The sequence below is a fragment of the Anolis carolinensis genome, chromosome 4 (assembly GCF_035594765.1).
Source record: "Anolis carolinensis isolate JA03-04 chromosome 4, rAnoCar3.1.pri, whole genome shotgun sequence".
NCBI lineage: Eukaryota > Metazoa > Chordata > Lepidosauria > Squamata > Dactyloidae > Anolis > Anolis carolinensis.
Genome location: NC_085844.1, coordinates 243,556,161 through 243,583,880, shown reverse-complemented (window position 1 = coordinate 243,583,880; position 27,720 = coordinate 243,556,161). Strand labels below are relative to the sequence as shown.

The 27,720-nt window shown below is 40.9% G+C and overlaps 1 protein-coding gene across 3 annotated transcripts in view; it reads left to right on the top strand.

The window, feature by feature from the left end:
* Positions 1-14,997, top strand: part of chrna4 (cholinergic receptor nicotinic alpha 4 subunit) — a 110,072-nt gene extending 95,075 nt beyond the window's left edge. For all 3 annotated transcript variants that reach the window (XM_003220708.4, XM_062979042.1, XM_008110192.3), the window contains one exon: positions 14,117-14,997. In XM_003220708.4, coding sequence (XP_003220756.1) covers positions 14,117-14,242 — 126 coding nt within the window. In that variant the 3' untranslated portion in view covers positions 14,243-14,997. The remainder of the gene's footprint in view (positions 1-14,116) is intronic.
* Positions 14,998-27,720: the final 12,723 nt, after the last annotated feature.

Here is a 27,720-nt window from a genome sequence, read left to right as displayed (position 1 = left end):
CCCCTTCAGAAAACTCTTGCCAATAAAACCCCTGTAATAGGTTCACTTTATGGTTGCCATAAGTCAAAAAGGACTTGAAGATCCACCAACACAACAATTCACATGAACAAGTTCTGGTGGAACATGGAAAAGTTCTTTTTTGGACTACAGCTTCCATGCTCAATGGGGGAATCCTGGACATTAGAGTCCAGAAACATAGCTTCCCGCAGGTTTTGACATTGGGCTTTTTGATAGATCTTATTTATGTCATTTGACCAACATTGAACAAAGCAAACATGCCTACAAAGATAGAATGATATATTCTGGACAAACCTTTCAGAAGGTGGAGGACCATGTGGGTGCCACAAATGGTCGCCAAAATTTTGTCAGGTTTCATAAATTCTTTTTAAATTTTGTAGCATGTAATGCTCTTTTTAAACAGCCTCTTGGTCCAGAGAGCCTCTCCTGGAGTCCCCATAGGGCTGTGGTTGACACATGTGATATGCATGTCTATGGGTTCAGCTTAAATGTCTTCTCATCTAAAATGTTCTCTCCCTATTTTATTACTCCATATGCAGGCAGTGAAAATAGGGGGTATATTGTGGCCGATTTAGGAGTTGCTTCTCCAGAGTCTTCAAGGGGTACTTTTTTGGATAAGAGCTCCCAGAGTTTCCTATAGTAGACTCATTGACACAAATTCTGGAATTGTAGGCCAAAAAATAACTCAGCTGTATATGTTTGTCTTTGCTGGTCCGTCTTGGCCTGTCCAGATGTATGTCTGTCTTTGCCAATCTCTATATGCCCCGGTGGCGAAGTGTGTTAAAGCACTGAGCTGCTGAACTTGCAGACTGAAAGGTCGCAGGTTCAAATCCCGGGAGCGGAATGAGCGCCCGCTGTTAGCTCCAGCTTCTGCCAACCTAGCAGTTCGAAAACATGCCAATGTAAGTAGATCAATAGGTACCGCTCTGGCGGGAAGGTAACAGCGCTCCATGCAGTCATACCGGCCACATGACCTTGGAGGTGTCTACGGACAATGCCGGCTGTTCGGCTTAGAAATGGAGATGAGCACCAACCCTCAGAGTCAGACATGACTGGACTTAATGTCAGGGGAAACCTTTACCTTTACCTATAAGCCAGTCTCTCTGTCTCTCTTCTTTGATGGGCAGAATCATGTTAGTGGCTTATATGTTACTCCCTTTGTCTGTAAATCCTAACAAAAATTGTCAGCTCCATGGCTGTCAAGTCCTGGGAGGGTCTGTTCGCCCTCTTTCTCTCCCTCCCTCTCGCCACTTCCTTTCTATACCTTCATCAAGCTGTGTCTGCTCTTATCTTGGTCTGTTTGTCTCCTTTGGGCTTTTGATCACTATGTCATTTTGTCTGTCTGATTCTTTTGCCATTCTCTCTGTCCATCTCTCTGTCCATCTGTCTCTGTTTGGCTTTGTCTACAATTCTCTCTTTCTCCTTCTATGGTATTTAATCTGTCTGCCATTTTCTCTTTCTCAAACTTCCTCTCCCTCTGTTTTGTACTGTCTCCATTCTGTCTGTCTGCTTGTCTGTCATTGTATTCTGCCATTCATTCTCCCCCTCTGGAGGGCTGTATCTGCAAATCCCTCTGTTTGTCTCTCTCTGTGTGTCTGTCTTTGTTAGGAAGTGTCTGCCATTCCCTGGGTCTTTCTGGTCATCTGTCTCTGCTGGACTTGATTTGTCTACCATTCTGTCTGTCTGTCTGTCTGTTGTCTCATAGACTCTGTCTGCCATTCTCTCTATCACTTCATCTGTCTGTCTTGGTCTCAGTCAGCCATTCTGCCTACTTACCTTTCCATTAGGCTTGATCGATCCACGAAAAATTTGATTCTAAACTCGTTTCAAAACTAGAGGGGGGCAGCTTTTCGTTTCTGATGGTATTTCCGAATTTGGCCCCCCAAAAATTTCGAAATTAACGAAAATTCGTTATTTTCTAAATTAATTCGTTAATGGCGGACGCGCATGCGCAATTCCCAAAAACAGCACAGAGGGAGAGGACTTTACAGGACTCTCCCACCCTCATTTTTTGAGTGATCTTCTTCAAACTTGGTACAGTGGTAGAACACATTTAACACTGATAGCTCACCAAAATTTGGAACGTTTCCCTTATCCTCTGATTTTTGGCGAATTTTCATAGCTTTTATAATAAACCATTTTTTAATAATTGCAGAAATCTGTTCCTGCTTTGAAAGTCTTATTTCCTGTTAAATTGGGTTGTCTTTACTGTGAAAGTCATTTTTCTACTTCAGAAACTTTGTTTTTGTGGCTGAAACTTTGTTAAATTGGTGTGTGTGTGATATATACTGTGTATATAGTCCCTGCATAATGTGTGTGTGTGTGTGTGTGTGTATAGGTAAAGGTAAAGGTATCCCTTGACGTTAAGTTCAGTCATGTCTGACTCTGGGGGTTGGTGCTCATCTCCATTTCTAAGCCCAAGAGCCAGTGTTGTCCATAGACACCTCCAAGGTCATGTGGCCGGCATGACTACATGGAGTGCCATTACCTTCCTGCCAGAGCGGTACCTATTGATCTACTCACATTGGCATGTTTTCAAGCTGCTAGGTTGGCAGAAGCTGGAGCTAACAGCGGGCACTCACTCTGCTCCCGGGATTTGAACCTGGGACCTTTCGGTCTGCAAGTTCAGCAGCTCAGTGCTTTAACACACTTCACCATCGGGGCTCATGTATATATAATATACATACACATACACACAATGTGGAGAATATGTGGAAAGGTAGATAGATAGATACGTTGGGAGCCACAGCGAAGGCACCTTCCTGGGAGCAAGGTATAATAATAATAATAATAATAATAATAATAATAATAATAATAATAATAATAAAAATCCCTTACAATATCCAAGATGGGTACCATTATTGGCAGAGAAAGCCAAGCTGTAGGAGTTGAAATCCAATCATTTATCCTCCCTATAGAATCGATTTTATATGCATTTTTAGCTACAGAAAAGCTAAAATCAGGACAGTAAAAGAACAACACCCAGAAAATGGGAATTCCAGACAGGAAACAATCAGGGCCAGCTAATACCTCCCAACAAAGGATTCCCCCAGGTAGGAAGCAGCCAGGCTTTGAAGCTGCAAGGCTATTCAATGCTAATCAAGGTGACCAATTGCAACATTCACACTTGCCTCCCACAGACAAGAGTTCTTTCTCCCACCCTGGACCTTCCACAGATATATAAACCCCACTTGCCTAGCTTCGCACAGACGTCAAAACCTCACCGCCGGGCCCCTCTCTGTCTCTCTCGGTCTCGGCTCCATCCGCCGCCTTCCCGCCTCAGAGAGACACCAGGCCTGAGCTGAGGCGAGGCGGCGGCGGCGGCCATTTCCCCCCTCCGTCTTCCTCCTCCTCCTCGGCCTCCTTCCCCCTCGCCCCCTCCCATTGGCTGAGCCCGTGACGCCCCTTTTGCTGAGGGGCAAAAGGAAAGGGCCTGAATGGTTTGGGTGATTTGCAAAAGCTTTTTTTTCCTAACGAAGAAAACGACGACATAACGAAAAACGGCCTCTCGCGATTCGAAACCGCGATATCAGACGTGTGGACAACCAATGCTTCAAAATTGCTTCAAAACAAACGAAAATAACGAATTAATAACGGTTAACGGGGAAAACGAATTATTTGAGCAAGCCTACTTTCCATCTGTCTTTGTTGGACTCTGCCTGCAATTCTGTCTTTCTGTCTGCCAGTCTCTGATGGATTCTGACTGTCATTCTCCTTCCCCCTCTGTTGACTGTTTGCCATTCCCTCTGTCTTTAGTCGGGATGTATCTGCTATTCTCTCTGTCTGTCTATCTGTTTACCTCTATTAAATTCTCTCTGCCATTTTTCTATCTGTTGGTCTGTCATCTCTTGGGCTTTATCTGTCATTCTGTCTGTTTGCCCGTCTCACTCTTTTGGGCCTCTGTCTGATATTCTGCCTGTCTTTCTGTCTGCATGCATCTCTCTAAGACTGTTTGCCATGCTCCCTGTCTGTTTGTCCATCTCTGTTGGACTCTGGTTGTTCTTTCACCATTCTGTCTGTCTGTCTCTGTTGGACTCTGCCTGCCATTCTATCTGTGTCTCTCTGTAGGTTTCTCTTGGTCTTTGTCTGCCATTCTCTCTGTCTCTCTGTGTGCATCTGTCTCTAGTGGACAGACTCTGTCTTTTCTCTGTCTGTCTCCATTGTGATTCTTTATTTCTCTTTTTTATGCCTGCTTCTTTATGTTTTTCTGACATTCTGTCTCTAAGACAGGATAGCCACTTTTCGCGGCAACTTTTTCTGGCAGCCATGTGGCTGAGAGATGCCTCTTCTATTCTTTATAACTCCGGAGTATTAATAGTTTAAAATAGTTAGCTATTTTCCCTGGAAGTCCCCATTAGAGGGATCCATCAAATGATGCTGCATCCTTGTGCAAGGATGGTCCCACGAGCACTTGAGAGAAAAAAATGACAGCCATTAGGAGGAACTCAAGCAAAGTGTGATGAGTCTGCCTTCCCAAATTAGTCTCATTACATTTGGTGGAGGAGGCCTATACAGACATATACACTATGAGTGGATTTCAGCTGAAAGTTCTCTGTTTGAATCCTATGTTTGGTTGAGCACTAGTAAAGTAACCACAAGAAAAAACATCACAGGATAAGCAATGCCAGCAGCTTCAGCCAGTCCATATCTCCAAGCATCCTAAAAAGCATAGTCAAAATAGCTGAGGCAGACCACAAACTCTGCCCTTCATCAGCATTAATGCAGATGCTAATAGGAATTATAGCAACAATGTAGTCATCAGCAGAAAATATAGATAAACTGGACAATTTTCTCCCGACTCTTTAAAAGACAGTAAAAGTTTTGATGGTTTTCAGCTTCACTGTCAGATAGTGTTGTTCGTTTGTATGGAATTGTTATCTGTTATCTGTATGTTCCATTTATATACCCCCCCCCTTTTTTGGGGGGGGGCACCGCTTACGAAAATGGATGCCTATACAAATGGCATTTCGGAAAATATCTGAAACAAAATGAATATTTTCATGCCTGCCAGGGCTGCAGGCCTTGGGAGGCATGGGTGCTTCTCTCCTCTCCCCCCTTAACTGTGTAAAGCAAAGGAAGAAAACCTTTCTGTAACTCCATTGGCATGTGTGAACACAGCGCATCTTCAGGGTCTGGTGCAGGCATGCATTTTAGGCCTGTTTGCCAATCTCCTTGGAAAAAGACTGTGTCTGGTGAGCAGGCCTGCCAGCATGCCCTTAAAAAGAGCGCCAAAATAGCACATCTTACTTGGGGCTCTGCTTCAGACTGAATGCCAAGCACATCTTCAGGGTCTGAAGTGGAGCACCAAGTAAGATGCACTGTTTTTTCGTGCTCCACTTTAAGACCTGCTGGCAGGCCTGCTTGCCAGATTCAGTCTTTTTCCAAGGAGAGTAGAGAGCAGGCCCAAAACGCATGTGTGCACCAGACCCTGAAGATGCGCTGTGTCCACACACACAAACCAATGGAGTTATAGTAAGGTTTTTTCCTTTGCTTTACACAGTTAAGAGGGGAGAAGAGAGAAGTGCCTGTACATCCCAGGGCTTGCAGACCTGGCAGACATGAAAATTAGACAACAAACAACATTCCCACTTTTCATTTGTTTTGCTGGAGCCCCCGATGGCGTAGTGGACTTGACTTGAAGGTTGGGTTGCTGACCCAAAAGCTGCCAGGTTCGAATCCCACCCAGGGAGAGTGCGGATGAGCTCCCTCTATCAGTTCCAGCTCCATGCGGGGATATGAGAGAAGCCTCCCACAAGGATGGTAAAAACATCAAAACATCCAGGTGTTCCCAGGGCAACATCCTTGCAGACGGCTAATTCTCTCACTCCAGAAACGACTCAAGTTACTCCTGACACGAAAAAAAAAATCATTTTACTGGTGTTTCCTAACCAGAGGGGTTGTACTGTTTCGTGCATTCTGAAAAAACAAAATAGTACGGAAACACGAATGAAATTGATGAAACAGTAACCGAAACGATGTCTACTGTCAGACCATAGCAACACTGAGAACATCCATTTTCTGGTGACTACCTCACCCTTGATGAGCAAGACTTTTGAAGAAAAACTTCTAAAGAGGATGTCAGCTCTTGGGCATCTAAATGATGGCAAACCTCATGGTGGCCTCTCATTGTTTAGAACAGGAGTGGGCCACCTGTGATTGTTTGAGGGCATGAAGCTCTTACCCCCCACTTCAGAAACCTTTTACAATGGATCAGTCCAGAATGTGGGAAGATGGGGTTATGTCCCTAACCACTTATGGCTCCTCCAGCTTGCAATTGCCTTCCCTTCGATGCATTACCAGCATGCCAATATTTTGACCCTGAATCCTATAGGTTAATCCTAGCTACTGCAAAATCCTTGCATCAGTCATTGAGTGATGTCTACATTTCAGTAAATCCCATTGTGCCAATGTGTCTAGTTGCAATTAACTATCATATTAGATCTTAGACTACAATTCCCAGTATGTCAGGCTGTAATATCTAAAGGGACATTTTCAGTTTTTGCATGGAACTTTATAAATTGCCTACAAGGCAATATGTCTCTTGAAACAAAAATATCCTCCCAACCCTGCTGAGCATTAAATCAGTGGTGGAAAAATGTAAAGGAACTAGGGATCACTTTTTTCCATGGGTCACATTTGTTCTTTGTGGTGCACCAGTAATAAGCCTATGATTTTGTGATGGTGGGGTTTATGGGGCCACCTACAGCCCACACTTTCCCTATGCATCAGCTTGTAAGAGTCAAAACCAGGGCTTTGAAATGTGCCCAGAAAGGAAATGGATGCATTATAGAGGATTTCTTAATATTTGATGCTGGAGGTAAAATGGACCACATAGCCTTTTTGAAATTCATTGTCTTCTTAAATCTGCCACTCAGCACTTGTAACTCGACAGCCCATTATAAGAAACAGGAGGATATTTGGAAATGATTTGCAGGCAGAATAAAGGGAGAGGAGGATCCGTTGAATAACTCAACACCATAAATAATTTGAAAAGCTGTTAACAGAATCACAACAAGCTTCACTCGAAACTTAGCGCTGTCTTGACAAGACATGATTTTCCTGGCATATGAGATTTGTTAAAAATACATATTCACCCTCATACACATTGTATCATGATCATAATGAATGCAGAAAGGGCGAGTGATGGATGGTGTTATATAGCAGCTTTTCTGGAAAGTGTCATGGTGGACTCCTCACTGAGAGAAAGAGCTGTTCAGCAGTGGAACTCTCTGACCCAGAGTGTGTGGAGGCTCCTTCTTTAGAGGCTTTTAAGCAGAGGCTGGATGGCCATCTGTCAAGAGTGCTTTAAATGCGATTTTCCTGCTTCTTGGCAGAATGGGGTTGGACTGGATGGCACACGAGGTCTCTTCTAACTCTATGATTCTATGAAATATTGGACTGAATGACATATCAAAGGAACAGACATAGGGGCAGTCAGCATTGTTGCTACTTAGAAAAGCAATGGGAGACATTGTCAGAGATTGTAATCAGACTTTTATGTACAAATGGGTAAGCTTTTTAAATTTTGGGGGGTTGGTTCCAATATTTATATTCTTTGTTCTGATGACAAAGAAATCTTCAAAATGGTTAAGAAGGTAAGTATCAGAACATAATGATTGCTTCATTGAATTCGACCAAAGGTTAAACCAAAGGCGTGGGTGGGTGAGCAGGCAGATTCTTGGAGGCCGGGGTGGAGGAGGATGACTGCGCCACGGCATCACTTCTGCTGCTGCCGCTTTCCCCTCTGGAGCCTCCCGGCTTGCACTCCCTGCTGAGTCCAGACTGGAGGTGGCCAGGGCTTGGGGAAGTGCAGGCCCCACAGTTGGAGACGAGGTAGGAGGTAGAGACAGTCCGGAGGCAATGGAGCGATGCCGTGGCTGAGCAAAGGGTGCCAACGGAGGAGGCAGCAGAAGCCCCAGGCTCAGCCTCAACAGCCCAGGTCGGCATGGGAATGTGAATTCTTCAGGGAAAAATGAGACATCCCCTGAAAATAAGACCTAGTGCATCGTTGGGAGCAAAAATTAATATAAGACACTGCCTTATTTTGGGGGAAACAGTACATTAAGCCTTGAGAAAACCTTGGAGAGCTCTACAATGCATCATTGTCAACAATAGGTAAATAAATATCAATACCATGGGGGGGTAGTCTCCCCTTTTAATCACAGGAGGAACCAGGAGGAATTTCTATATCTAAATGTAGTGAAAATGTCACAAAGTTCTCCTAGAGCAATCATGGGCAAGCTTTTGCGCTTGGTGTATCAAAATTCACCAAAAAACCTAGCATGACTTGGGTGTGTGTCACTTTGAGAAAAAAACCATAATTTCGCAATATGTATAGTTTAAATAACAAAAATATATAATTGTAATATATAACTGTATTTAATAAATCAAAAACTATTTACTACCATCATTTCCATGTACAACAATCTATGGTACCTCTTGCAGTTTCCACGCTGATTTCTCTCTATTCTAGTTTCGATGTAGTCATGAATAATGAATAATAATATAATAGTAATAATATGATAATATATTACAATAATAATAGAATTTTATATATATATATATATATATATATATATATATATATATATATATATAAATGTGATGTGCATAATTCCCATGTACTAAACAACAAAACCACTGGACCAAATCGCATCAAATTTGGCCACAAAAGACATAGTCATCCAATCAATCTGCATGCGGCAGCATGTCAGCAAAAATGGCTAGGTGTGTCAGTGCTGACACGCGTGTCATAGGTTGGCCATCACTGTCCTAGAGGTAGGATTGAGGCTCACAAAAATGGCCTAGTGGGCTATCTACAACCTGTGGGTAAAACTTTGCTCATCTGAAAGCTTTTGTAACAGAGCCATGCACTTTTACAATCTCTCTGTCACACATACCCTCCCTCCACTGGCTACCTAGTAGTTATATTGTCTAACCCTTGCACTATAAGACAGATGGGGCAAATGGAACGGATTGTCATTCCACCTGGGCAGAACTTTCCTCTGTGTCTCCAGTGAGATTGTAGAGAGAGCATGGAACACCTTCCAGTATTTGTGGGAGGAAATGTGAAAATTCAAACATTACAATACTTCGCCTCCCACAAGTGTGGCTTCTAATTGTGTTATTGGAGCAGAATTAGATCAGCAGTCAAAAATATTGCTAGATAGAGTTCTTAGCTTATCTGAAAGAGCAGTGTAAAAATAGAGCAGTCATTTTACTCTGGGACATGCCGGATGATGTGCAGAGTTTATTTGCAGCGGTTTGGAAATGATAGCAGCTGCTGGTATTGAAATAACTGTGTGGCTAAATTGTAGTATATTGCAATGCTTGCAACTATGTTTTTTTTTAAATCAGACCATAATGACATTTTTTATTGAAAAAGCATAGGCCACAGTTTAATGAGTATGACACTATATCAGGGGTCCCCAAACTAAGGGCCGGGGGCCGGATGCGGCCCTCCAAGGTCATTTACCTGGCCCCCGCCCTCATTTATAATATAATATTTTTATATCAGTTTTAATAATATATTCTATATACATATAATATTGATAATAATCTTATACAATATAATACTAATAGTAATGCCATATAATAATATTATTATATGTTATATATTACATATTATATAATAGTATAGTGGTATAGCTCAATATAGAATTATATAATGCTAATATTGTGCTATGCTAATAATATAATATATTGTATGTACATACAGCTGCTCTGAGTCCCCATCGGGGTGAGAAGGGTGGGATATAAATGTAGTAAATAAATGCAGTAAATAAATAAATAATTTTAGACTTAGGCTCGGCCAGAGTCTGACATGACTTGAAGGCACACAACAACAACAACAACAACAATCCTAATTAACTTGACTATCTCATTGGCCAGTAGCAGGTCCACACTTTCCATTGAAATCCTAATAGGTTTATGTTGGTTAAAATTGTTTTCATTTTTAAATATTGTATTGTTCTTTCGTTGTTGTTGCACTACAAATAAGGCATGTGCAGTGTGCATAGGAATTTGTTTGTATTCTTTTTTCAAATGATAATTCGGCCCCTCCATAGTCTGAAAGATTGTGGACCGGCCCTCTGCTTAAAAAGTTTGGGGACCCCTGCACTATATGCTGTCCTTTTACTTTCTGAAGGAGCTAAACTAAAACTGCTACCACATATACTCATGTATAAGTCAATTTCATGTAGGACAGATTTGGGTCCCAAAATTAATCCCAAAATTAGGGATTTTGCTATGACCCATGGATAAGTTAAGGATGAAACTTTTGGGCATATAACAAACAAATATTTTTATTTTTTAAAATGCACATTGGAAACATACTTGGAGGTAAAGAAAAGAGGTTCTACTTATTTGTGGGGTTACAGTGGAGGGGTAAATGACACTGCTGGTCTTAAAAGGTCTACAACTCAAAAAAGACAGATAAAGAAGGGAATATAAATGAAGAAAGAGTATACAACTCAAAACATGATGGATAGAGAAGAGCAAGGAAAGTAATCTGTTTCAATTAGGGATCCAATACAAAGGCAGTGACAAGAGGCAGAGGAGAGAAGTGTTCCTGCCACATTACTTCTCTCTTATCCAAACCGAGAAAGAAAAGCAACTCTTCCTCCTTCCCTTACTCTGCACTTTCTTTTTTGTCCAGAGCAGAGTGTAGGACCAGCATGGGAAAGACATTTGGGGCACTTGAGCTGGAGTTGAGCAGCAGTGGCCATTTTCAATAAGGGCTTCCTGCATAAAGTTTTTTCTGAAAACAGCCTACAGTTGCCATTTTTAATAGGGACTCACTTTAGAAGACTGTGTGACCACTATGTGCCCATGTATAAGTCCATCCTGGTTTTGGGGGATGGTTTGGTTTGGTATCATTTTTTTCTTCAAATTATATATGTGTGCATAGTAATTAACATTAATGTTGACCAAAATCCTTTATCCCAATCTATGTGTAACTTTATGTGCAATTGTAATTTTATGAGTCTGGGCATGTGTTGCAGAAATACAATGAAACCCTGTTAGTGAATTGGGGAGGTGTGCAAGAAGAGTATGGAACATCCATCAAATGTGTCCATTGGCACACATTAGGCACTCCTGTTGTGCTCTAGCACTTCTTAGCCAGTGTCTACATGTTCATCAAGGAGAGCCCTGATGCACATCAGTGCCCCATTGTACATTAGGCCATAGCACATCAGATGTACCCTTGAATAACAAATCTTCATACACTGTAATGTCACAGTTGCCCATAGATGGATATGGACAGGTAATTTTTCAAAGCATGTAATTCATGAAGATGTAAGCCCTAAACAATATGCTAGCTGATTTTTTTAAAATTGTGCTATCAGGTAAAACATGTAAAGGCATTTTGGGGAGAAAAGCAGCAATGTGAGTTGCAATAAGATGAGCTATATTTTGCAGAAATATGCTACACTACATATTACTGAGCTAACCACAAAACCATAGATGAGGGAGGCTTGCTGTTCCATGACATGGTGTGAAAGAATGACAGCAACAAAGCAAAACTTCACATTCCCTTACGTATACAGATGGACAACTGGGAAATATTTAACTGACAGGGTATCCCTTGGTAGAACAGTTCTTCAAAGCAATATTTCTGTTAGAAATTCTTGACCTTTTGCAGGCTGGAATGGATTTTATTCAAGAGCTACATGGCTTTTCCCCACTGTGGTCAATATAAAGTTCACCTATTCTGTGGACAAATATTTCTGATATTCTGATAACTCCTGAAGGAAACAGAAAAGTTTTTCGGTTTTTTTTTATAAAAAATAATATTTGGGTTTTTTAAAAACTCTCTGAAATACCGTATTTTTGTATATGAGACTGCCCAAGTTTTATGATTAAGGTGGAGCTTTTTCTCAATTCCACAACTGTCAGAAGCAAGTTTGGTGAGGAGATGAGAGCCTAGGCCTTCTAAATGGCTGCTCCCCTGTTTTGGAACTCATTCCCATGGGAGGTGCAACATCCACTCATTTGCCCTTTTTCCACCAGCAAAGACCTTTGGTCCTTAAATCATGTACCAAATGATTATTTTATCATTTTAAACCATGTTTTAAATATGCTTTAAATGTTTCACTTATGTGCTTTTTATACAATTATTTAAATGTTCTTTAAACTTTTGTTAACATTTACATTTTAGATGAAATTTTGTTTATTTTGGTGTTGGATTGGAAACTGTCAATGAATACCAGTGTTGTAGGCCAAATTTCAGGCAAAACCAACTCTGAGTATTCCTTGCATGAGAAAGCCTTACAAAATTCATGAGTCACCAAGTGACTTGGATGAATGTATTTTCAGTAGGTTTTCAGGTATATATGTTAGGGACCATATTGTCATCAGCCTCCACCTCAAAACACTGATAGGTGAGCATTACAGTCCAAAGTTTAAGGCAATTAGTTGATGGTAGAAACAGAACACAAGGGAATAAGCGGAAGGGAAAACCAAGTGTCCAGTCCAGAGTAAAAGCCAAATACCAGAATGCCAAGAAACAAGGTTATGTCCAGAAGTCAAGAGTCCAAAAGAAGTTCAAATTGCAAAAGGTACATGAGAGACAAGGTTTCAAAGTCCCAGCATGGATACACAAGTTGCAACTAGCAATCAGGTAACACACTGCAAACCTTCAAAAATGCTGCTTTCACAGCTGATCCTGATTGCTAGCATTTTCAGCCTGCTGATCTCCTCAGATGAGCCTTTTCTTACTGCAATTTCCCAAAGAAAGGCACAGTTAACTCTTTCTCAGCCTACTCAACAGAAATCTCTTGTGTTTGGCCAGCAGGCTGAGTAATTGTTACTTCTAGGTGCGGCTGAGGGAGTTGCTGTTTCTGGCTGGGCTCTAGTTCGACAGCCAAGCCCTCACTCAACAAACCCCCATCCATGACATCCATGACACCTATGATATAGGGAACAATGTTGATTTACAAGAACTACATTTGCTTCCAAGCCCAAATCAAAGTGCTGTTTTGACCCACAAAGTCCTATGTGATGGACTTTGTGCCTCTTCTTCCTCTTCTATGAATTTGCTTGATATAGCACAGAACCTATTGTATGTTCCATCACTCTGTGAGTTTAAGCTGATGGGTGCACATGGTAGAACTTTCTATGTAGTAGCACCCCAACTGGAGAATTGCTTTGCAAAGAAGATCAGATTGGCTTTATCCCTTTTGTATTTCTGGTGGGCAGTTAAAGATGATACTGTTTTGCCTTTGGTTCTTGGAATTGCCTTGACTGTTTAACGTCTGATTTTGAATTATTTCAAAGGAATGTTTGCTTTTCAAAGTGTTTCATATGTATATATCTTAATGTGTTTTTTTTATCCATTGTACAACACCACAGAGTCCCTAGTGGGCTGAAAACATACGCTCTGTCCAGATTTAGTAGAAACATTCCCAGTCCTTTGCCATCTCACTTTTTCAGCTGCTTGTAAAATTTTCAGCTGCCAGTGTCTTTCTCCTTCTCCCACTTTCCCTCTTTGTCTTTGGTTTCCTTCACAAACTGAACTCAAAGAGAAAAAATCAATTGAGGAAGGGGATCTCCCTTCCTTGTGGATTTATGCAAACTGCTGCTATTTCTCCCAGCTTGTGTGTTCTTCCCCATTGTGTGGCATCTTGACCACATTCCAATGTTGCTTGGCCACACATAAAGGTAAAGGTAAAGGTTTCCCCTGACATTAAGTCCAGTTGTGTCTGACTCTGGGGGTTGGTGCTCATCTCCATTTCTAAGCTGAAGAGCCGGTGTTGTCCGTAGACACCTCCAAGGTCCTGTGACCGGCATGACTGCATGGAGTGCCGTTACCTTCCCGCCAGAGCAGTACCTATTGATCTACTCACATTGGCATGTTTTTGAACTGCTAGGTTGGCAGAAGCTAGAGCTAACAGCGGGGGCTCTCTCAGCTCCCCGGGTTTGAACCTGGGACCTTTCGGTCTACAAGTTCAGCAGCTCAGCGCTTTAACACACTGAGCCACCGGAGGCCACACATATCCTGGTTTTATTCTGTGAAATGTTGAAAAGCATGTAAGTGACATAATAGAAGTGCTTTAAAAATGCGTAAGTCTCTTTTCTTCTCATATTATCATTTCAGGTGAAGGAGGACTGGAAGTATGTTGCGATGGTCATCGACAGAATCTTCCTCTGGATGTTCATCATAGTCTGCTTGCTGGGGACAGTGGGCCTTTTTCTTCCCCCTTGGTTGGCAGGGATGATCTAGGGACAAAGCAACTCTGAAAAGGATCCAGTGACATCCCATTCAACCAATCTCAGTCCACCTGGGAAGAGGCCAAACTCAACATTGGAGACAACTGCTATGAATAACTAACCATAACGTCTGCGCATGAACTGTTCCCGGAAGCTCTGGGGAGGCCTTCCAAGGTTGCATCACTTGCCTAAGCCATCTTCATCTTCTGTAGCTCTTGGGGAGGCGGGAGGGTGGGACGGGGGAGGGTTGGTTAACTAAAGTTTTTTTCCATAGCATGGTGGCATTCATTGTCATATATACTCCTAAGAACACAGCTGTGTTCCCTTAAAATGATAGTACCAATAGGGCCACTATCCTACAGACTCAGCCCCTAGCAAGTCAGCTGAGGAGAGAAAATACCAGCTTGGTATTCAGCTGAAGGCTGTTAGAATCAAGCAAGTCTGAATTAAGCACCTTAGACTGGTATGTATTACTGCAATGTATTTATTGCAGTGAAGGTTGAGATGGCAGCATTTTGCTGTAGGAAGAACATCTTGGTGGAAATAAAAAAAATCCTAAATCTGAAAGCAAGTTTCCTTGATCCTCAGAGGGCTGTTTCCTAAAGTAATTAAGCAAACAACGGAAGAGATATGCTGTGTGTCTAGCCACCTTGGACTTTACATATTGATTCACTAATCCAGGAACTGACAGATATCATCACACAGACACACAGCGCTGGGCTGTACCATGTCAAGCTGCAGGGAGGAATCACCTTTAAATACTCCTTGGAAGGAAGGAGAAAGTAGAAATTGCTCTTCCCTGACTTCCTAGTATTGTGCAAGCAGCTTTTTTTTGTGCTTCAAGAACATGAAATTTGGACATGAGGTCCTTTAGTCGTAGTCTGACATGGGATGGCCCAGTAGACATTTGCCAGGTGGTTGATCAGATTGCCTGTATTGACTTTATGGTTCTGAGACTAAAGGCTGCATCTGTGCTTAACATAATCCAGAGCACTGTGCTCCAGAGCTGGCCAAAGGCAGCACAGGATCATGCTTGGAGCCCTTTTGGTTTCCAGATAAACAGACTGAGAGAGCATTGGGGATCACTGCTGCCACCACTGATTCGCCAAAAGCAGCTTCCTGGCAATCACTAACTGGTGACATTGCTTCTGGTGAGGTCACAACATGGCACCCAGCCATGTGCTCAGAAGAAGTGATGTTGTTGAAAGAATCTATTGTAGGGCTGCTTTTCCCTGTTGACATAGAGGTAGATGTATTGTATGTGTGGACATTGGAACAGCTTGGGTCCAACTCAATTGAGCTGTCCACATTGGAGTAAGATCTATTTCTTCTTGCTTCAGATTAATGTTTGGAAGGGAGGGGACCAATAACCCTCTTGCTTGTGTCCCCAAAGAACTAGCATTGGGAGGCATACAGCCTCTAGATGGGGGCAATATATAACCATCAGGACTGCCAATCATGGTTTTGAAGATTGCCATTGGACCAGGAAAAGAAATTCTCATAGAGCTTTGGATTGTCCAAGTTTTTATTCTTCACATTTGTTTTCAAGTACAATAAAGATATAAAAATATTTGAATATGGTTTAAAAAAACCCAGGTTTCCTAACAATCCTGACAAAAGTAATCCTGGATTTATGGGAATCTTTGTATTTCAAACCTATTCTGTGCAAAATTTGCACTTGGTTATTTTCCCCAGGAAAATGTTTTTTCTATGTTGGGAATAACATTTCTGCACAGAAATAACTGTTCACAGACCATTTTGTAGAAAAGACTGTTTACTGAACAGACAATGCTTTTTGACTTGCAAAATTATTATGTGTCAATTTTGCACAGAATAAGTCCACAACTGTGAATACTGTAGTTTTCTAAGACTTTCTCCTAGTCGTGGAAAATGCTAAAATTGTGTTGTCGAAGGCTTTCGTGGCCAGGATCACAGGGTTGTTGTATGTTTCGCTCACATCTATGGTAAGCATCCTCAAAGGTTGTGAGGTACCTCACAACCTCTGAGGATGCCTGCCATAGATGTGGGCGAAACATCAGGAGAGAATACTTCTAGAACATGGCCATACAGCCCAGAAAGCATACAACAACAAAATGCTAAAATTATGCATTTCTTTCTTCAAGAGGAAAATTAGTTTAAAATTGCATCCCTGTTGCAAACTATCTCAGTTGTCAAATTTAAATTTTCCAGATGTACAATGTAGATATTTAATTTCCAGTGCAGCCTAAATACAGTCTAATAGTAAGGAAGGACATTATCTGTTAGAGTCTATAAGCTATGAAACTGCAGATTCAACTCTTGGATTAACTATGTTTGTTGAGTGGACCAAGAGGAAGAGAAATACATATGCTGTGTAACACATTTCCACTATTGATACCATGAATTATCTCATTTACGGCTTCCTCTTTGCTGCAACAACATATGGATCCTATACTTTGAGGCTGGGCTTTATCCATGCTTACCGAGTCTTTTCCTTGAGGATTTGCACTCAGGTTAACTCTTTAGTTTTTGGAATCTCTTAAGCAAGATAAAAAGAGATTCTTTGGAAGGGAGTGAAACAGAAATATGAGGATGACCCCTCCAGACATTTATTCCCCATCTCCCTGGGCCAAACCTTTCTTGATTCAAAGAAGCAGTTGTTGAAGCTTCATGAACAGACTTGAAATAAAGGATTTCTGAGTAACTGTTGCCTTGAATTATTCTTTTGCTATTGTTCTTGAAGAAAGCCTCAAATAAGCTTATGCCAGAGAACTGTTGTTCTAAGTATGATGGATTTTGAAGGGGGGGAAAAAGGAGAAAGCACATTTAACGTCGATGGAATCAAAAGGTACATGGATTTATGTCAAATCTTTGAATTGTTTTAAGAATCACTTCAAGAGATAATAATATCTGAATATTTTTAGATCATTGCCATCTAGATTTTCAAGCAATTATTATTTTCCAGTAAGTTCTATTTCAGGAAAAGCTTGCCATCTGCTCATTTTCTTTTTCAGAAACTATGGTTGTTTCTTTGCATATGGAAATCAAAAGAAAACATAACCTCTCTCTAATTATGTGGCACATTGACTGGCATGGGCCACAGATAACATATGATACATGACAAAATAAATGAAAGGTTCAGATTATTTTGGGGGTTTTCTATCATATGGATGTTAATATACTATAGTCATGACCTGAATCACACTTGTCTGTCCCAGCTGTGACAAATCTGTTGAATGTGAAACACCGGGTGGGTAAATCCCATTCAATTGATCTGTTCCACTTGGATCTAATAATAGATTATGTGGGAATCATGCAGCTTTCCAACTGCTTTTGGACTGCATCTTCCAGTAGACCTGACCAGCATAACCAATAGTGGAAAAAAGCTGAGAGTTGTCATCTAGCAACATTTGAAAGACTAGCTGATTCCCATTCTTGATTTAGACCTATATGCTTATCCTACCAATCCAGTAAAAACATCTAATGGCTTCAGAGTTGTCAAGCACATGAGATAGTAGTCCAAGTAAAGAACTAAAGCTCCCAAAACCCTTTAGCCAGCATTGTAACCAAAAGCCATGCCAGTTGTGGGAGTTTGGGAACAGCAGTCCATTTTATAGCACATGTGGTGGTGGTGAAAATATTGTGATTGGGGACTACTTCTAGGCAAAATTTACATATGGTTATTTTTGTTTTCTGCACAGGAAACAATCTGTACAGAATAATAGTTTTGTGCAGCAATACTGGCTGGCAGTTATGGATTACTAAATTCAAGTTAACTATCCATAACTGTTTCCCAGCCCTCCCTAAAAGCCAGCAGCTGCACTGAACAAGGGATGCTAGTTCACATTACAATTGTGGTCCAAGGAGGAGGATATTCCAATCCCTTTCCACCATCAATTGAGGGTGAAACTATCAGAGCAGGACCCTGACACAACAGGTTTACGTACTGGCAGGATGCTCAAAATGCCATCTTGTTTCCCAACTGGATAGGCTTCCTTCAACTGATGTAGTTACTAGCTATAATGAACTGAGATGGGTCATGCCAGGAGATGTTATTTAGTTATACACGTGTTATTAAATAACTGGTTTAGAATATTGGCAACTGTGGTTTCTTTGAAGAAAAGGCCTCTGCAGAAAATTATGTTTCAATGCAAAAAATCATATATGATTTTTATGAAGATACATGGACTGTCTCAAAAGCAATGAAAAAGCAATGCAGAAGGGTTAGAAAAGCAAAGTTGGGCTGAGGAAGGTAGAGCAACATCCCAGGCGTACAGTTTGGCTTTCCACAGTTGAGTCCATGCCTTTGTAGTAGTATGTTAGCAAAATGTATAATAGTTTGTGCATCTTGTCATGGGCAAAAATGCAGAGGAACCTGGATCAGCAGTCTGCAACTTCAAGAACTGAGAACAATGTGGCTTATGTGAAGGCTGTTCTGAAAGCTTCATGATCCACCAGTCAGCCTTGACTTGGCTTCATGTGATTTCTTCCAAAGCTCAAAACCCACCTCAAAGGACATCATTTTGGACACAACAAGCCCACGTCTGAGAAAGGCATTACTCAGGGCTGTATGAATACAAAACGGATTCCCCTAACCCTAACGGCTACCCTGCTAATTCATTTATGTGGCTGCAAAAGCTGGGAGGTGGGAAGAGAGAAGCCATAAAGAGGCTGCAGCAAGCTTCTTTTCTCCTGATTCAGAGTGTAGCACCTGAATCATTAAATTCATATTACAAGACAGGAAATTTGAACTTGTGGTAAGAATTGTTCAACAAGGGGATGAACTGCCTCAGAGAATTATAGAACCTCAATTGCTATTTTTTTTTAAACAGTTTAGAGATTCATCTTAGTTTTGGTTACTGCATTGGAAGGGAGTTGAACTAGAAGACCCCCAGTTCTACAATTCTATGATTCTATGGTTTTAAGACCCTGATAGATTGTAATGCCTGGTAGAGTGAATGTTTTCATCTTGGGACAATATGGACAACCTGCATTGATGTTGTGTAGTACTAACTCCTGCATGCTGAGTTATGCTTCAATTTTGCTACAAAATCCTTATGGCAACATCTCACAATTAAGGCAAGGCATGAAAAGCAAGGTAGAGCAAAACTAAATTTGCACCTTCTCTTATCCATAGTAAGATATTGACAGGGCAGGTCTACACAACATTTTGCCCTGGAATCCTGTTGGTAACATTTGCAAGCATAAGTTTCCTTATCAAAGTGATTGGGCAAGTTTTGTCCAATGAAAAAGGGCCACATTCAGTTTAAGTTTCCAGAAATGAAGTTATGCATATTGATACACTTAAATGAGGAAAACTGGAAATCCAATAGTACCTAGAAAAAGAATGATTTAATGCCATCTCCCTCATTTCCAAAAATTACCATTGTACACCTCTCCAAAAGGTATAACAAAATGTTAAACACACTAGCGTAATTGCACATAGTGCACTGGACTTTATGTCCCTCTCCTCTATTCTATAATAATTACCTGTAACATTTTTGTTGGAAACTGCATTTTGAGCTTCAACAGGCATCTATAGATAACTCCAAGTCGCAGTCCTGCATCGTGTTGTTCTTCCATTAGTTGATAAGATGGAGTCATTAGTGTCTAATTAAAACAGACCCTTTAACCTAGGCATCTCTTTAGATTGAAAAACACACACATTCAAGAGCAGAGGCTGTAATCATTTGGGGGAAGATAATGAAGCCTGAAGTTTTAATTCTTTAAGGGTTGGTGCAGGGGACATGTCATTAGATACTCTTAATGGGGTGTGCCAAAATTTAGAATAAAGCTTTTTGCTTATGGGTCAAGGAACAGAGCGTAAATAATCATCAATGAAGAAAAGCCGTTATCAGCTGTCCAACGTGGGTAGTGGTGAGCAGTTTTTGTTTTTGGAATGAAATGCAAAGCATCTGCTCCCTTGCCCACCCTCCTTCACATGGTTGAGATGGTTTTTCCAGCCGCAGGCTTGTATTTTCCCCATAACAAACCATGGGGAGCATACCAGAAATAAGCATATTTCAAAAACTAAATTGCTTCCAGGAGGAATAATTCACCCTTCTTTGAGGGCTAGCAAAATGGTTGTCCGAGAGATCTGGAGTGGTTGAAGGTTGCCAAAAGAGCCATAAAGACAACATGCATCTCCAGGGGAAGTCTCCCATCACTGGTCTAATCTATGGCTTTTTAGAAAAACAGGTGGAACAAATTGGTTTCTATTTGCAGCAGCTTCTATTCTCAGAATGACAGCTCATTTTTAGAACAGGGATAAGCCAGGTTGAAATACAAATCAGTGTTACTGTTACCATGAATACAGCAGTGTTGAAGGCACTGGAACTCTGGTTTCAAAGACCGAATGATCCTCCGTGTCAGTTAGCAGAACAAAAAGGGATTGGCAGGCTCCTGTCACCCTTAGCAGGTTGGATCTCACAATGAAAGTAGAGGAAAATTACCATTTAATTTGGAGGAAATGTAAATTATGAGCAGGAGCCAATGTGCTGTAAAAGTTGAGTGTTGAGTTCAAATCTCCACTTGGCCATGATCTTAAGCAAGTCACACTCTCTCAGCCTCAGAGGAAGTCAATGATAAATTTATTCTAACCAAATCTTGCCAAGAAAAGCCTGTGATAGGTTTGTTTAGGGACACCATCCACAACAATAGGAACCCCTGGTGGCACAATGGGTCAATCCTTTGTGTCAGCAGAACTACTGACCAACAGATTGATGGTTCAAATCTAGGGAGAGCGGGTTGAGCTCCTTCGGTCAGCTCCAGCTTCCCATGTGAGGACATGAGAGAAGCCTCCCACTGAATGGTAAAACATCAAACATCTGGGTATCCCCTGGGTAATGTCCTTGCAGATGGCCAATTCTCTCATACCAGAAGTGACTTGCAGTTTCTCAAGTAACTCCTGACATGAAAAAAAATCAGTTGGAAACAATTTGAAGGCACACAGCAACAATAAATCATGGGCTGAATCTTAATCATTAGACCTTGTCCGTATAATTCACTCCCCCCTATAACCAATTAATGCAGGAGTTTGCATCGTCTTGTCCTTCAGATGTTATTGGATTGCAGCTCCCAGAAGTCCTAGACCATGTAGCCAGTGGGGAGGAAAACTGGGAACCCAATAGCACTTGGAATACAACAAACCAATAGCCAACTTTAGCATTCTGTAACGATTATCAAAATGTACAAACTAGGAGTTATATGCAAACAATATTGGAATGAGCTGATATATCCAAATCTTCTGCTCCATTTCAGAAAATTGTGCTATGATATCAGACTTTTGTTCCAACCTGATCAAATCCCTGAAGCCCATCTTAAAAATTTGTTGACCATCCTGAGGTATGCTATGCAGTTCTACAGCACTAACAAGCAGATAGCTATGGGATGACATGACCACCCCGTTCTTGCCAACAAGAGATGATGTGACAAAGAGTTGTGAAAGGACTTTTCAAGGGGTCCCTGCTTCTACTTGTTGCATCATTGCCAACTGGTGGGAGGAGCCTGAGCCTGTCATCCTGCAGTGCTCACCAGTGCTCCCAAACCACTGTGATGAAGAATTCCATTGTTCCCTCGATTTTAAGGTGGATTTTAGGTGGCATTTACGATGGTGGCAATGATATGATGATAATCAGTGTGGCTAGGAAATAGTTATTTGGCCTAACTTATCATAACCAACTAATAGGATGTCAGACAAAGATTTCTGCATTTGTACACATAATTGAGAGTTTGATACTGCTAGGGCCACAAATCTACATCAAGGTGCACTGTGTATAAATCTCTGTGCTCCATGTTCACATCTGTGAAAAGCATCTTTCAAATCTTGCGAGTGCTGTATCTCTAAAAGCTTACTAGAGATCTTGAAAGATACCTGATTTCTCTTATCTAGAGGCAGAGTTGGTTGCATTCCAGCTTCTTATCCTTCTGGCCAGTAAATGGCCATGGCTATGTTCATGGGCTGGGAATGTCTGTTTGAACATTGCACAAGGAGGTAATGAATACCTTCTTGTACGATGTCCAAAAATGACATCAATAATAATAATAATAATAATAATAATAATAATAATAATAATAATAATAATAATAATAATAATAAAAAATAAATGAAAGCTATGGACTTTTCAACATCAGGAGAGGAATTTTCCAGGGAGACTCATTGTTCCCTCTGCTTTTCATTATTGCCATGATCCCTCTGTCAACAATCTTACAAAAGACAAATCTCGGCTATCAAACATCTAAGAATTCTCACAAAATTCCGCATCTGATGTACATGGATGACCTGAAGCTGTATGGAAAAACGGAAACTGAAATCCAGTCTCTGACTAACACTGTCCGAATTTTTAGCACTGATATCAGCATGGAGTTTGGCTTGGACAAATGTTCGACAGTGGCATTGAAGAAGGGAAAAATCATTGAAAGTGAGGGCATAAATATGCCTATGGCCAAACAATAAAGCGTCACCAGCCAGAGGCCTATAAATATCTGGGCATATTACAGCTGGACAACATCAAGCATGAACATGTGAAGACTGTGGTCAGTAAAGAATACACACAAAGGGTCAGAAAAATTCTCAAAAGCAAGCTCAATGGAGGCAACACCATCAAGGCCATAAACACCTGGGCCATACCTGTCATAAGATATACTGCTGGCATCATAAACTGGATACAGATGGAACTGGACAATTTGGACAGAAAAACAAGAAAACTCATGACCATTCAACATTCACTGCACCCTCGCAGTGATGTTGACCGGCTGTGTCTGCCTAGAAGATCAGGGGGCAGAGGACTCTTGCAAGTAAAACAAGCAGTCAAAGTAGAAGAACATGCCCTGGCAGAATATGTAAAGCAAAGTGAAGAACCTGCTTTGATTGAAGTCAAAAATCAGAAACTCCTCAAAGCACAGCAGACAAAAAACCAGTACAAGAAAGCCACACTACAAACTAGAGCTGACAGCTGGCACAACAAAACATTGCATGGAAAGTTCCTTGACAAAATTGAAGGAAAAGCTGATAAGGAGAAGACCTGGCTCTGGCTCACGAATGGGACCCTGAAGAAGGAGACAGAAGGCCTGATCCTTGCAGCCCAGGAGCAAGCCATCAGAACAAATGCAATTAAGGCCAAGATCGAAAAATCAGCTGATGACCCAAAATGCAGACTGTGCAAGGAAACCGATGAAACCATTGATCATATCCTCAGCTGCTGTAAGAAAATTGCACAGACAGACTACAAACAGAGGCACAACTATGTGGCCCAAATGATTCATTGGAACTTATGCCTCAAGTACCACCTCCCAGCAGCAAAGAACTGGTGGGATCACAAACCTGCAAAAGTATTGGAAAATGAACACGCAAAAATACTGTGGGACTTCCGAATCCAGACTGACAAAGTTCTGGAACACAACACACCAGACATCACAGTTGTGGAAAAGAACAAGGTTTGGATCATTGATGTCGCCATCCCAGGTGACAGTCGCATTGACGAAAAACAACAGGAAAAACTCAGCCGCTATCAGGACCTCAAGATTGAACTTCAAAGACTCTGGCAGAAACTAGTGCAGGTGGTCCCGGTGGTGATGGGCACACTGGGTGACGTCCCAAAAGATCTCAGCCGACATTTGGAAACAATAGACTTTGACAAAATTACAATCTGTCAACTGCAAAAGGCCACCCTACTGGGATCTGCGTGCATCATCCGAAAATACATCACACAGTCCTAAATGCTTGGGAAGTGTTCGACTTGTGATTTTGTGATATGAAATCCAGCATGTCTATCTTGTTTGCTGTGTCATACAATAATAATAATAATAATAATAATAATAATAATAATAATAATAATAATAATAATAATATAGAAATATAGAAAACAAGGGCCATCTAGGTCAACTCCCTGCTATGCATGGATCAAAGCACTCCTTATCCAACCTTTATTTAAAAACTTCCAGAGAAGGACTTGTGATGGAATATACCCCAAAGGCAGCATATTCTGTAACAAAGTTTTACCTAATGTTTTGGTGGTATCTATTTTTCTATACTTTGAGTTGGTCATTCCATGTCTTACAGCTTGTCTAATATTGGTTCCAAAAACCAGGACTCAATACAAATGGACCATTAGCTGTTCAATGGCACACAGCGGCTTTTCATGGGTATTCCAGGTTTTCAGCTATATTGTGTCCCATTTTAAGCTAGTTTGGTGATACTCTGGACTCTACCGGAAACTCTGGAGTATCCCAAGGTTTTTTGATGAGGCTCACCTTTCCCTGGTCTGGATGGGAGATCGTTGACCAGAAAAGTGTTTTTTCAAACTCTGATTTGGTCAGAGAAGTTCAAAGTATAATATCAGCTATGAATATTGGAAAAATATTCTTCAGGGCAACAAATGATCTTCTAGTCTTCACCTTATATTTAAACTCTTTAACAATACCTTTGGGGGATATTAAAGGGCAGGAGGATCAAATTATGATGGTCACATGCTTACATTAACTGCTGCATAGATCCAATCACTATGACTCACATACTGACATAAGATCAATGGAAGATCTACAGTATCATGATTATAAATAGAATTACCAGCTAGTGACTGCAATGAAAATAAAAGATATTGCCAACCCATACTCTCCAAAAATAAAAGTAAAAAATCAATGTGGGCCTGTTGAATTAGTAACATTGGATATTTTGAAAATGAATTCATTTTACCTGTTTATATATGGTATTCCAAATGAGAATGCTACAGGAGTGCTGAATATGTAGCATAAATAACACTAATACTTTACATTTGAAAAAAAACCCATTAAGTATAAGAAGAAAAGGTATATTTTGCACTATGCTGGGAAGGGCAATAGAAGTTGGTCTGGGTGCCAATTTTGGGTGGCAGGGGTCTTATTATTTTAAAAGGGGTATACAATTATAGCAATGTGATTTCATTATTCACTGTTATGACTACATGCGATGAAATCTCAAAGTGTGTAGTTTAGTGGGGCACTAAAGTGCTCTGGTTGGGAATTCTATATGTTCCTCCTTTAACTGCAAATCCCAGGAATCCATAGGACGGAACGATAAAAGCTAAAACGGACCGTAGTGTTATAATAGCACAGTGTGTTTGAGAGGGAGCAAAGAACCTAAGAACCAATGTCAAACGGCATTCATCCAGAATCTTTCACACTCACAATTGCAGTTTAACTACCATAGTTTCATTCTATAGAATCCTGGGATTTGTAGTTTGGTTAAGCACTGGAGCTTCCTGGCTGATAATTCTTAAATTTATTTATTTAATTTATTTACATTATTTCTATTCCGCCCTTCTCACCCGGAAGGGGACTCAGGGTGGATCACATTGTACACATATAAGGCAAACATTTAATGCCATATAACATAGAACAGAGACAGAGACAGACGCAGAGGCAATTTAAACCTTCTCCAGTTTCCAGCTTCCTGAGGGTATGCTTGATTCTGGCCATGGGGGAGCAGCTGCTTCATCATCCACTGTGACGGCAACTTCCTCATTCCAACGGCGGCTGGATGATTTTTATGGTGTCGTAAATTAGCCTCCCCACATATAAGTGGTACCTAAATTTCCTACTTGATAGATGCAACTATCTTTTGGGTTGCTTAGGTCAGCAAAGAGCAGGGGCTATATTTTATTTTTAACTGTTGGGTGCTCACCCCCACACGGGCCGGCCTCGAACTCATGACCTCTTGGTCAGAGTAATATATTGCAACTGGCTGCTAACCAAACGGTCATTCCCAGGAGTCCATTGAGATGGAACTCACAACAGTGAAAAATACCCCAGAAGACAGGATCAGAATTCAAAAAGACCCTTAGAGACTGCAGAGGTGGAGCAACGTTCACAAAATGAATTTCAATAGAAACAACTATAATCTACTATAGTACATGGAATTAATATTAACTACTATGGATCAATGCTATGGAATTCTGAGATGTGTGCTTTTGTGAGACATTGACCATTCTCTTTCAGATACAAATTTCAGACTACAAATTTCAGTATTCCATCAGATGGTGCTGTGGCAGTTAAAATGGTGTCAAAGTGCTATAGTCCTGCAGTGTGGATGGGAAGTGTGCAGTCTTATGAAATACAGCTCAGTTAGTTCTGGATCTCTAACTACAGGTTACAAATCTCTATCTGCAATCCTGAATTCCAGACCATAAGAATACCCGATTTCTCAATAACTGGTGTATCAAGGATAATTTCCCTATCTTGTTCTCTCTCTAAAAATACTACTTTTTAAAATGAAAGTTCAGGAGTTTTAATGTCTGAGTCCTCATTTGCAGGCTGAATTCATACTGTCCAGACATATACTGATCACTTCAGAGCGTTTCCAGGGCCTTTGTCATTAACTGTTTTAATCTGGCCCTGGAGGACCAGTTGCTCCCATTCAAACCTGAAGGCACGTACAATATGTCCCTTAAGGAGGGGTTTCCCTTTACTTTTCTACATTTTCTTCACGTTGTGGCCATGAACTGAACTCATCTATATTCATCATGGCTGTTTGCTGGCAGGAACTGCAAACTCAGCAATGGCACACTTTGTTGAGTTTGCCTCTTGGGCAACACTAAGCTAATATTTGCAGTTTCCTCCACTGTCTCTGAACCAGTTTGTGCTCTTTGTTCAAACACGGTTTTTACAATAGCAAGTAGATTTCCAGGAGGACCCCACAGAATGCTGTCTGAGATTCTTGGACACACTTCCTTTTGCTTCTTGCTTTTGGTGACTCTGGTTTCGATTGTGAGACAGGTAATTGATTTCATTCCTACATCAGTCATGATGTGAGAATCATCACATACACTGAAATCCTGTTGATGAGTCTCAATTAGAGCAGAACCATTAAATAAATTGTTGCAAAGTGAGTCAACAAAGAAGTAAATTTAATGGAGTCAAAGGTCCTAGTTTAGATAGACTAATTAGAATGTAGCTTTGTAATTTCTATGAACATTCTCATCCTGTACCATTTCCATACACACTTTCAAGTGTTATGGCTTATTATTATTTCTGCAACAAAGACTGAATATTTTTCTGCCCTTTCTCCCATTATCTCATTTTTCTACACACTTTTAAATAGAATAAAGTCTATCTTAAAACATTTCTCATAGGCATTCATTTTTGCAGAACTGTACATTTTGGTTTATTTCACTTTGATAGCAAGAAGAAATAATTTAAATGATTTTCTCTGCATTGCAAGAGATTTCACAAAAACTGCCCTGTTTTCCAGAATTCTTTGGTCCCACCTACCCTGCCATATAATGCAGTTTGAATCTGCATTATATGGTCAGTGTGGACTCATAACATACACAACCTCTGAGGATGCCTGCCATAGATGTGGGCGAAACGTCAGGAGAGAATGCTTCTGGAACATGGTCATACAGCCCAGAAAACATACAACAACCCTCATAAAATACAGTTCACTGCAGTTTAACTGCATTATATGAGTCAACACCCCTGTGGTGTTTGTTTTGCTGTCTGTGCCCCTGTTCACAATATTTTCCCTCCCTTTCTGTC